The sequence below is a fragment of the Podarcis liolepis genome, assembly GCF_965112155.1.
Source record: "Podarcis liolepis genome assembly, chromosome: 10".
NCBI classification, from domain to species: Eukaryota; Metazoa; Chordata; class Lepidosauria; order Squamata; family Lacertidae; genus Podarcis; species Podarcis liolepis.
Window position 1 is genome coordinate 74,684,837 of NC_139562.1, and position 12,490 is coordinate 74,697,326.

General features: G+C 43.7%; 1 protein-coding gene across 7 annotated transcripts in view; it reads right to left on the reverse strand.

The window, feature by feature from the left end:
- ITPR2 (inositol 1,4,5-trisphosphate receptor type 2) overlaps positions 1 to 12,490 on the reverse strand; it is a 330,950-nt gene that overhangs the window by 160,488 nt on the left and 157,972 nt on the right. For all 7 annotated transcript variants that reach the window (XM_083464129.1, XM_083464132.1, XM_083464131.1 and 4 more), the window contains 3 exons: positions 7,550 to 7,675; positions 2,943 to 3,071; positions 683 to 803 (listed from right to left, as the gene is read on the reverse strand). In XM_083464129.1, the coding sequence (XP_083320255.1) occupies positions 683 to 803; positions 2,943 to 3,071; positions 7,550 to 7,675 (376 nt within the window). The remainder of the gene's footprint in view (positions 1 to 682; positions 804 to 2,942; positions 3,072 to 7,549; positions 7,676 to 12,490) is intronic.

Sequence of the window (12,490 nt, forward strand, 5' to 3'; positions counted from 1 at the left end):
TTATTATTACATTTATATAGCAACTTTCCTCCAAGGAGCTCAGGGTGGCACACACCCCCCTCCCCCTTTCTGCTTGATAATCACAACAGTCCCGTGAGGTAGGTCAGGCCCACGGTCACCCGGTGGGCTTCATGGCTGAACCCAGGTCCTAGTCTGATATGCCACAATTCTGATATGCCAATAATCTTGAGTCATTGCCTTCTCCTCCCGTGACTCATCAGCTGCTATGAATTTGAAAGCAGGATAGAAGGGACCAAGGCAGGCCAGACTGAGGGCATCCAGGCCAGCCTGATGAAACACCAGGTCAAGTCAGTTCAGTCTTAGAGTAATTGTTGCCCTTGCTTGCCAGGGAACCAGCAGCAATCAGGGTAAGATTCTTCTGCTCAAGTGTCCTGCAGCAATTCTATAGGGCAAGAAAGAGGCCACACCCGAAGCTCTCTCTAGCCACTCATGTTTTATTTGTGGTGAGGCTTCCCCACTGCAAGCAAAATACTGTATAGATTAGTGTGCACATTCCACTAGTGACCGTCCTTTAATTCAACTTCCGCTCATTTCAAAGGAGATTGCACAAAGGTTTCCTGCACTAGCAATTTGCAGGATTTTACTTTCCTAGAAGTAACAGGTATTCCATCCAAAGTCACTTAAAACAGAAACAGTGAAAGCAAGGAGTATAATGACCTACCGACTTCAGCTAAAGTTTTGATACAGGACTCTACTGAAGATTTCTGCACTGGGTTTGGCCAGGTACAGTTGTAAATTCTAAACGCAGACTGCAGTAACTGGATAAAAACAGGCTGGTGTGTCTGAAAGAACACAAAAAATATGTTATCAGCTCAAACATGTTTAGATATTATGATCCAATATATTTATACAATAAATAAAAATTGCTATGTGTTCTAGCCTAATACAAACACATGTGCACTGCTACTGATTTCACATACTCCATGTATTATTGCACCAAGCACTCTTCTAGAGTGGTGCATGAGAGGGAAAGTGAGACAGAGCCAGTGGTTCTACCACCTGCCTCAAGGTGGCTCCGCTGGCCTAAGGGAAATCTGAATGAAGGATTTGGGTAGCAAGAGTATAACCTCTATGGGGTCTGGCATATGTGAAGACACTCACTCCAGTCTAGCCATGTCAATCGCTCTAGCACTCGGGGCCAGGATGCTTTTGACCTAAGGGCCAGGAAAGCTGAAAAAAGGAAATGATAATATATCCAGGTTTGGCTTCTAGCTGGTGTTGTAGATCAGTATTAGATCAGTATTAGATCACATGCTTTGCCTGCAGATGGTCCCAGGTTCATCCCTCACATCTTAAGATCAGGAGGCAGGTAATGTTACACATCTTCAAGATCCTAGAGAGCTGCAGCCAGTCAGAGTGGAAAATGCTGGGCTAGATGAACAAATACCCTGACCCATCATAGGACATTTTCCTGGGTTTTAGTCTGCTTCACTTCCTTGCTTTAACAGCAAAAATAAAGAGGGGTCACCTGTTGAAATGTCTGAAATTGCTTCTATCTTGTCCAGGGAGAACACTGTACCTCAGCAGTGAGTATTGCTGTATGATTTAGCAGCTGAATTTAGGCAAGCCTTCGTCTTAATCTATGCAGTGTCAACTAATATAATCTAGGCCAGATTTCCTCAGATGTTGGACTATAACCCCCATCATTCCTAGGCAGCCTGCTCAATGATGGAAGTTGTAGTTAAAGAACATCAGGCAGCGGAGGGTGGAAGGCTGCCCTAGGCAAAAAGATCTGTGGATTCTGGCTTTCAAACCCTCCATCAAATATATACTTTTGGGGGCTGAAAGGCAGGGTGGAAATGTTTTTATGGAAAAAAATTTATATAAGTTGAATTTTTCATAGAGTACAGAGCTAGGGATTATGTCTCTCTCTCTCTCTCTCTCTCTCTCTCTCTCTCTCTCTCTCTGTGTGTGTGTGTGTGTGTGAGAGAGAGAGAGAGAGAGAGAGAGAGAGAGAATTCAGCAGTGTTTATTTTTTGTTATTAGTTTGTTAATGTTGTTTTGTAGGTTATGTGTGCTGTGAATATGACTTTTTTATTGTGGTTGTGATGTTTACCTTTTTTTTAAGTTGTTTTGTTAACCGTATTTTGTAGAAAGTGGCTGTTTTACCAATGATTGCTAAATATTCTATAAGATTTATGCTGTAATTGTGAAGTTCTGTTATATTACTGTTATTTATTATTTGTGAGCCACTTTGTGATTCGTGTGACTGAAAAGCGGCACAGAAAGATAATAAATGAAAATGAAATAAAATGAAATGAAATTGTTTTATAGATTTCTTCCTGTTTACATAGGGGTGGGGACAAGCAAATAGTGTCACCAATGAAATAAACGTTCCTGTGAATGCACGGATTGCTAACTTCCTGTCACATGTGAGACCATGGAATAGTAGTCTGAAATAAACATGTATCACATATTTCAAATTTGCAGATGACACCAAACTGGGAGGGGTAGCTAATACCACAGAAGACAGAATCAGAATTCAAAATGACCTTAACAGATTGGAGAACTGGGCACAAGCTAATAAAATGAATTTCAATAGTGACAAACATACGGTTCTGCACTTAGGGAGGAAGAAGCAAATGCACAAATATAGGATGGGGGACACATGGCTTGCTAGCAGTACATTTGAAAAGGATCTAGGGGTCTTGGTGAACAACAAGCTTAACGTGAGTCAACAGTGTGATGCAGCAGCAAAAAGAAACAATGCTATTCTAGGCTGCATCAGCAGAAGCATAGTGTTCAGATCAAGGGAAGTCATAGCACCAGTCTATTCTGCCTTGGTCAGACCAAACGTGGAATACTATGCCCAGTTCTGGGCACCACAATTTAAGAAGGGTGTTGACAAGCTGGAGCATAAGCAGAGGAGGGCAACCAAAATGATCAAGGGTCTGGAAAATTCTATGATTCTAAGTCTTTACCTGGAGGCTTGTGCTGTTGTCTGAAAATGGAGAACTGAAGAAACCACTCACTATGTTCATTACTGATTCTGTAACATACTTCTCCAGAGATGCATCTGCATGTTTTCTGTCTGTGGTTGTGTTACAAACCTAGAGCAGACAGAGGAACTGCATGAAGAATGTGTGAAAACAGAAGCTCCCATCCATCACTTCCCCCCATTGATATTCAATGTAAAACAAAAGCAAAAAAACACCACCCCTCCTTATACAGTAGGTGATACCAAACATGGAACAATAAAGCTCCATTTCCCAGGGTTTAGATCACTAACATGAGTCACTTTTTTACATTTAAAGCGAATTTTCAGTTATCATGAACACATGTGCTTGGCTTCCTATTCTGCTTTTTCTAAAAAAAAATAAGGAAAATGTTAAAAAGAAGACAACAAAAAAGGGATAATTCAAAAGGAAGAAAAGGAAGAAACAAAACACGTATAGTGATGGTACAGAAGGGTTAATGGCACAAGGATGTCTTCCATTTCTTAGTCTGCATGGAGTTCTATGACATCCTGCCAGATAACTGAAATTTATCATCTGTTCCTGCTTTTTAAGTAAACTATTCATTTATGAGCTACAAGATCTAAGAGGCCATTCTTCTGTAACAAGACACCTGGGAGATTTCCACCTCTGTAGTGCCATACTTACAGCCACAAAGGAAGACCTGGCTGTCTGTTCACAAATTGTTAGAAAGCAGCTGCTAAAAAGGGTTGGATGTGCCTTCATCATATGAGAGGTCAGTTGTGGATGCACTGTTGGAACTAAATACATGCAACAGATGTGCAATTTTCTGCACAGTAGTGAGCAGAACACATAACTAAAAACAAACTATTTAGGTCAGGAGTACCAACTTGAATAAAATATTGGGGGGAGGTGCCCCACATAATTGATCACAAAACACACACCATTTGAACAACAATGTTCATCAACTTGTGGTCCCCCTCAAATATTTCATTGGGGGGGGGAATGAAAGGGCATTGGCCCCTAGAGTTGGCTCCTATGATCTAGATCAGGGGTCTGCAACCTTTAAGACAAAAAGAGCCACTTGGACCCGTTTCCGAAGGGGGAAAAAAACTGGGAGCCGCAAAACAAGCCAAATGTAAATAACCACACATTCTTCCCCTTCCCCCATTCTCTCTCTTTTCCCTGAGTCTATTTCAGATAGCAAAGAGGGGTATGGTACCTCTCATATCCATTTTTTGCAAAGCACCATGTGCATAGAGGGCATTATACAAATTAATACATAGAAAAGTGTCTGTCCCTCCCTGCAGTTCAACTCCCTCTCTTTTTACTAACAGTACATATCCATTCCTTCTGCTGGTGCAACTTTCTCATCATTTCTACATAGCAGCATTTATAAACCAGTGCCAGAGAAACTGGGTGAAAGGAAGGTGAGAGGGAAGAGATATGAATATTTATATGTGTATATGTATACATACATACACCTGCACAATTACAGGTTTGAAGCCAACTTAAAATAAGCAAAGGAATCTGTAGTGCTTTCCATGGGATCCGGGGACATGCCAGCTAATACTCTTCCCTTCTTCATTTGCTTGTCTCTGCAGCAAATCTTGAGGGGGAAGGGAGAAGGGCAGGAATTGCATAGGCACAAGAGAACGGGGGAAATCCCGCATGCAGGATTTTGGTGCCTAACAGCCCCCCTCCCTCTGCAATTGCTCTCGTGCTCCCCCGCCTCTCCTGCTGGCTACCTCTGGACCCCCTCCTCGTCACTGACGTTATTCACCCCTTCCTCCCTGACAGGGAGGGCGGGCCCATTTTGTGGTTCACCTCAGGTGCTCTCCCTCAACTCGGCAGCCACTCAGAAGCAAGGCACGGAAAAGGATCCCGAAGCACCACTGCCACCCCCCCCCCTCTCTCTCTCTCACACACACACACACACATATACCGCCCGCCATCTCGAGCGCGCGCTCTCTCTCCCCCTCGCCTCAGGTGCCTCGCGCGCGGGGCTGAGGAGAGCGTGGCCTGGGTGGGTGGGGGAAGCTATGAGCTGTGAAGCCGCCTGGCAGAACTTCCCTCCGGCGGCAGAAGCAGCAGCAGCAGCAGCAGCAGCAGCCCTTCTCTGGCCGCCGCCGCCGCCTCCTCCTCCATCCCAGCAGCCACCGCCTCTCGAGCTCCGCTGCCGCTGCTGCCTTGCTTTGCCCGGCTCGGCTGCCCAGCTCCATCCCCCTCCTCTTTCTGGCGCTTCTGCTTTTCTGCTCAGGGTCCCCGAGGATCTGCGGAGCCGCGGCAAAGGTGTAAAAGAGCCGCATGCGGCTCCGGAGCCGCGGGTTGCTGACCTCTGATCTAGATCAAGTGAAGGTCTCTCCTTATAGACTGGGCAAATGAAACTCCCCAGCTATTACTGAATTGCATGTGCTCCAAAACTGTGAAAACTTTAAGTTTATTATAGAGCTTGACTGCTACTGAAAGTATGAAGTTGTGCCACAAAAGATTCTTCTGCCCTGGACCACTGTGCTTCCCAATAAAACATGTGATGCCCTTCTTAGGATATGTGCACACTCTCACACACACACTGAGAGGATGTCATGCTTAAGGGATTAGGCCTCTGAGTAAACATAAAGAGTAAGGATATCAAGGCACAAAGTATTCTGATGCGCCTGAGGAGAAACTTTCTCTCCATAAAGTCTTCCTGATTTGCTAAGGACAGGCAGTATCTGAAAGCAATAAGGGAAAAACACATAGAGCAGCAGCAACTGAAGGGTCCTATCTCTAAATGATTGGGGAGCTTTTGCAACATTCATTCTTGATGCTAAACTCATAATCCAAGTCCTGAAAGCAAGGTAAAAGTTATGTATTCAAAACATATGGTCTGTGCCTCCATCTAAAATAACTCTCTTCTCCCCTCCCTGCTTCTCTGAATAAATAAACTCAGTAATCTAGAAGGCTTGGGTAGCTCGAACCACACAAGGCTCCATGAAAATAGAATAGAAGAGAGCACTTTTGACATTCTACTCTAATGGATGGGCTGTGTAGCAAGAAAAACAAGGAACAGAGAAATAGAAGGAATGTTATCAGACAGCTACTAGAAATGCTTTCAAAGAGAAACACACACACTTTGGGGTGAATTAAATGATACCACTGAAAGTTAGTGCCAGATGCTGATGATGGTCGCTCATGAGGCAGGACTCCGACCTGTCTTTTACAGGCTTTATTGTGGTGCAAACTATTTACAGTGCATAACCCCAAAGTCCATGACTGTCTCAGCCACTAGCAGATTCTGGGAGTGGCCCCTTCCGGCTTTCCCCCCAACATAAGAACTTGGACACCCCAAATCTCCACCTCCCCTCCTTATGTTTCACCCCTCTGCGCAAGCAGGGCAACAGAAGCGTGTGTGTCTTCTGGCCGGCCGTGCTAGGTGAGGTGCTTGGGCCCTCAGTAGCATCTTCGAGCCTTCCCTCCACCAGGCTACTTCCTTTCCCCTTTGCTCCGCTGGAGGTGTGGCTTTCCCTACTGCCAGATGAGGAGCTGCTTCTCAGAATCGGTAGAGGTTCCCTGTATACCCCACCTCCTTTCCCCGTTCTGATGGCAGTCCCCTGATAGTTAGGAATAATTTTCTCTTATTTTACTTTACAAATAAGTGACTACCTCAAGCATCACAATAACTTGATGCAAGGCAACATCAGTCATGTTTGCTAAATGGTCAATATGGATTTTGGCAACAGACCTTTGCATTGTGCCACTTGTGCTAATTCTACACCTGAGGCCAATGAAGGTCTGTGGATATTCCTCTTGGGAGGATGATGCTGTACCGGTTTAGGAGTGCACAATCTTTCATGACAAACATATTAGATGGGGGAAGGGGAGGAAATGCTGCCCTCTGTAAATTGGACATGTTAAAGCACAGAAAATCCTTCAGAGTAATAAAAGTATGCTCTGTAGTTTCAACTAACCAGCAGCTTCAAAAGTGATGCATGAAACAGTTCAGTGGGTTTACCTGAGGGTTTCCTGAAGACATGTGAACACAAATTAAAAGACAGTAGCCGGGGGGGGGGACACCCCCAACCCTCAAACTGGTAATAAAAAATGCACACAGAGGCACACTGGCTTTCCTGCTGTATAAAAAGAGCAAGAGGGCTGGGTTGAATTCATGCTACTCAGATACTGGAGTCTAAGTTCAGCTAAGGCATAAGGCACCAGAAGGACTGAGAAATTTCATCTCTACTTTGAACTGTCACTTAAGAACTTTATGGAGCCACCGAAAATATGTAAGCACTTGCTTTTCTAATTGTTAGCTTTAGCAAATACTCTGCGCCCTCAACACAGAGTAGCCCAGTGCTCCTCTCTGTGGGTATTGGTTCCTCCAAGGTCAGGAGAGAAGTGCCAGGCCACGTTGTGCTGGGGGTGTCTGCGTGGGGGCACCTGCCTCATTAATACGTACCTGGGGCCACAGCCCATCTGGCACCCCACATTGTAGGTCCCTCGTTCCAGTGACTCATGAAAAAATAAACATAAATTTAACTTAAAACAGAAACATAAAACTCCAGCCCACTGCCTTTAATAAAGATTATTAATGATTCAATATTAATCAATATTTAATGATTCATAACACTTACCCTTGCCATATCAACAAGAAAGTTTTCAAATAGTTTCCAGATGTGGTTACTGGTGTAGATTTCCTTCATTTCCACCTCAGTGTCTACATAGCAATGATTGACAAAGTTCACATATGCTATCTTCACCTGGAACATAATATTTTTAAAAAATGAATCAGGTAAGCCAAAGTCACTACATATGTATTTTCTTGTAGTCCATAAAATACTGAGCTGGTTGGCATGTAATGGCTTACAACAAAAATGCAGACCAGAGGAGCAAAACTGACACCATCTCTTCTCCAAGAGCCCAAATATTTGCAATATAAATATTGGGATTGGCACAGCTTTATGTGTGAACCAGCTCACAGTCAAGAAGACTCAGAAGTCTGACCATATTAAGATTTGACAGCTGCACTTCCCAGCACAATTTCGCAGTGCATTTCCCAGCACAATTTGAAGTGCTGGCTTTAACCTTCAGGACCCTAAATGCTTTGGGACCAGGTTATCAGAAAGACCATCTTTTGCTGTATTTACCAAACAAAACCTTAAGATCCTATTTGGATACCACAGGAACACACCCTCATCCTTTCTTGTGGTAGCACTGAGGTTATAAAGCTATCTTCCCAGAAATGTTTAGGAATTGGAGTATTGACATGTCCAAGGCCTATATCTATTTTGTACACTTAATAGCACAAAATGGCAGCCTGGCCTTAGTTTAAGTGGCAAAACACAATTGCTTGTATTATTTCCTGTTCCTGTTCTGAAATTACAACCTGGTGCCACATTAGTGTGTGGTGTAGAGCAAGGGAATCAACACGTCATTGTTTCATTCAATAAGAAATGTCTTGATTTACTTCTTTGTTAATAACAGTTTAACGCACAATAGAACCCCGTTTTCAGCCTGGCATGCTGTCTTTATTTTTTTGTTTTTAAAAACAGGCACTAAAAATATTCTTATAATTATGCTTCACATTACACTTGCCAGCTTCCACCATCACGGCAACCGCCATTGTAGCTGTCAGGGGCCTACCACTGGAACAGGGAAGGGAGGCAAAGGGGCCGTTGGGATACAGGGAACCTCTGAAAAGCTTGCGAAGCAGTTCCTCTTCCTGCGGTGGGGAAAGCCACACCTCCAGTGGGGAAGAGGGAAGGGACCAGAGGTTGCTGTTGGGAGTCCCAGCGCTGCACCTCGTCAGTCGGAGGCTGGGGAAAGCCCCACCTCCCGGGTAAAGGAGGGGAAAGTGCTAGAGGGATGCTGCTGGAAGCCTCGGCACCGATCCTTGCCAAGCCGGTCAGGAGGGAAGCACGCCTCTTCCATCACCCACCTTGCGCAGAGGCATAAAACGCAAAGGAGGAAGGAAAAGGCTGGGGGTGACTAAGCTCTTATGTTGGGGGAGGACCTGGAAACGACCACTCCCAGATTCTGCTAGCGATTGAGGCAGACATGAACTGATGGTTCTGCACTGTAAATAGTTTTGCACCAAAATAAAACCTGTTAAAGACAGGTCGGAGTCCTGCCTGGTTACTCATGAGCAACCACCACTGCCATCTGACAGTAGTAATCAAGAAAGAGAGGTAGGATGGGACTGGGAGAGTCAGGGAGGCCGCATAGAAGTGCGCAGCCCAGTCCAAACCAGATCCAACCTCTCTAGTGACTGGAGTGAGGGAAGTGGCAGGGACCCATAGGGGAGCCACACTAAGAGAATCACCCTGGGAGAAGACGGGCACTGTGTTGGCCCTCTCCTGCTGACAGAGGGGTGCCACTGGCAGCTGGAAATGGAAACAGGATCCAAATCATTTTTTTAAAAATCCTTTTCCTTAATTTCCTTAATGTATTTTTAATACATTTCCCCCCTCAATTTTTTTACCTCCATTTTTCTAACTCTTAAGAATTAAAATGGTGGTGCCCATAAAGGAGCCCTGAACCAACAGAGGCCACTTCCTGGGACCGCCACTTCAGCCCTGACTCCCCACCCCACCCCCACCCCCATTTTTTAAATTAAATAGTGGGAAAAGAAAATAGAATAAAAATTTTTAAAGAGTCCTTTTTTGTGGGGTGTCCTTCCTCCTCCTGCCCGCCCTTTATTATCAACCTCCTTTTTTAAAACAACAAAAACAAAACAAAACTTTTTTCTACATTATTGTGATTGCTATTGTTATCTTCCCCTCTTTTTCCCTTTCCCCCCCTTCCCCTTTCCTTTTTCTCTTTAAAGAGAATACATATATACATATATAATTCTATTTTATTTTCCCCCTTAAAGGAGTTTTCCATATACTTTTTATTTTTACTTTTTGTTATGTACTGAAGTTCTCACCCTGGGCCAGCAGGGGGATACTGTAGATAGTTATGCAAATGAAGGATCGAAAGTGACATTCAGTGATTGGATAGTTTTAGAAAGTTGTTACAGTAACAAGGTACTGGAGCTCTATATAAGCAGGCTGACTGAGCCCTTCAGTTCAGTTCAGTTCTGACCTCAGAATAAAGAAGAGCTGTTTGAAGAATTGCTGTGTCGTCTGATATGTTCACCCACAACTTCACACTTTTATTATTTGATATATATAAATACTACTTTCATACAGCACCACCTCAACATCTTTGGTTTTTTCTTTTTTCTTTCTGTTTGTTTTTCCTTTTTCCTTTTTCCTTTACTCTTAAATTTCCTACCCCCTCCATCCACCTCCTTTATCTGTCTTTATCTGTCCACAAACAGGCTAAAATCTGACACACAACCAGCACAATGATAGTGCCAGAGCGTACCAATACCCATATCCCCACCCCAACATTCCAACGATGTTGTTAATAACACTGACAACATTGCGTATAAATCTTATACCCAACATAGGCATCACAAGGATGCTTAACACCATCTCACTGACCACTACCTATCACAAACAACAGGAAGGACAGCCTGTTCTTAAAAAAGGCCCTCCATGCCAGCTGAGACCCAGGACCAATCAGACACCAGATAGTCCAAGATACCCCAAATAAACACCTATATAACAACATATAGGCTACTTTCTGTAATCTACCCCCCCACTCTTTAACCCAAACAATTAGGGACTCTTACAAATTGCTTAAAATGCTAAAAAATGTCTCTATGACATATGGGGTAAAGAAAACCTGGGAGACACCAGCCACACATTCCAGTCCGGGTACCACGGCACAGTGTCCAAACTACATAGATAGCATTCTGCTCACACAAGGTCTGATCCCCTTGGTTGAATCAACAAACATAGGTAGCATTAAAATCACAGATCATGTCCCAGTAAAAGTTACCCTTAAAATAGGAGAATAAACAGAAACCACCCCATCATGGTCCTTCAGTCCCATCCTAACCACAAATAAACTAATTAGAGATAGTTTATCACAAAAACACTCCAAAACTACTTCAAAGAAAATTATGTAGATAATATAACAGCCCCTCTCCTATGGGACGCAATGAAAGCGGTCACCAGAGGAGCTTGCATAAAAGAGAAAGCTACATACAAACAGGATCTAAAAAACTCCTCAAACTTATAGAACAAAAAAGGAGAGAACTAGACTCCCTAGAAATCAACAAAACAATGATCAGCATTCCATACTCTAAACAATGCTTCTATGAATATGGAGGGGGAAACTCCAGACTACCAGCAAATAGATGTAGGAAAAAAGCACTCAAAACAAGAACACACAGCATCACCAAAAAAGACGGCAACATAACATTCTCCCCCAAAGAAATAACCTCAGAATTTGTAGAATTCTACTCCAACCTATACACCTCCCATAACCCACCTGAGAAGGAAATCAGAAAATTCCTAGCAGGACTGACCATGTCTATCTTAACTGGTGAGGAACAGGAATTCATGGACCATCCTATCACCCCAGAGGAAATAGATACCGTCCTCAAAAACCTGAAACCACACAAAGCCCCAGGCTTCACAGCAAATTTTTATAGGAAATTCAAAGAACCCCTGATGCCCTACATGACCTATTCAATGACATCATAAAAGGGGGGCCCATCCCCTAAACCTGGACCCACTCCAAAATAGTCTCCATCCCAAAACAACTGAGAGACAGCCTCAAAGTAGAATCATACCACCCAATCTCATTAATAAACCAAGACTACAAGATACTCACATAAATCTTGGCCAACCGCCTAAAACTTCCTACACAAGTTAATAGCCCCAGACCAGACCGGCTTTGTTCCTGGCCGCAATATAACAGACCCCATCAGGAAACTACTGAACCTGATCGAACACAGCAAGGCAACTAAACTCCCACTGACAACTATGTCCCTAGACATCCTCAAAGCTTCTGATTGCTTAGAGTGGAAATACATATTAGCAGTACTAACTAACATGAAATTTGGCCCCAACTTCCTACAAATCCTCAAATATACTCCCAAGCCTCAGCAAAATGCAGAACTAACAATATGGACTCTAATACTATAGCAATCCAAAGAGGCACAAAACAAGGATGCCCACTGTCTCCCTTCTTATTTATCTTGGCTCTGGAACCCTTAGCAATCCGAATCCGAGCAGCCACAGACATCAAGGGAGTGGAAATAAAAGGCAGAACCTATAAATTTGCAGATGACCTAATGGTTACAACACCAGACCCCATAAACATAGCAACCACCCTAACCAGAGAACTCAACACATTTCAATGGTGCCGGGCCTACAGGTAAATTTGGCAAAATCTGAGGCTATGTGCTTCAACACCCCACCTCCCCATACCCAAAAAGAATTCACCAACACCACCAAGCTAAAACTTTGCCACACCAAGTTCAGATACCTAGAGGTACAAATAATCATAAACCTCTACAAACTATGCAGCCACAACTACAACCCCTTATGGCGACAAATTAACAAAGACTTGAGGGGATAGAACAACACCAACTTCACTCTCACAGACAAAATAGCCATGATCAAAATGATCACCCTCCCAAAACTAACCTACCTATTCCAAACCCTCCCAATCTG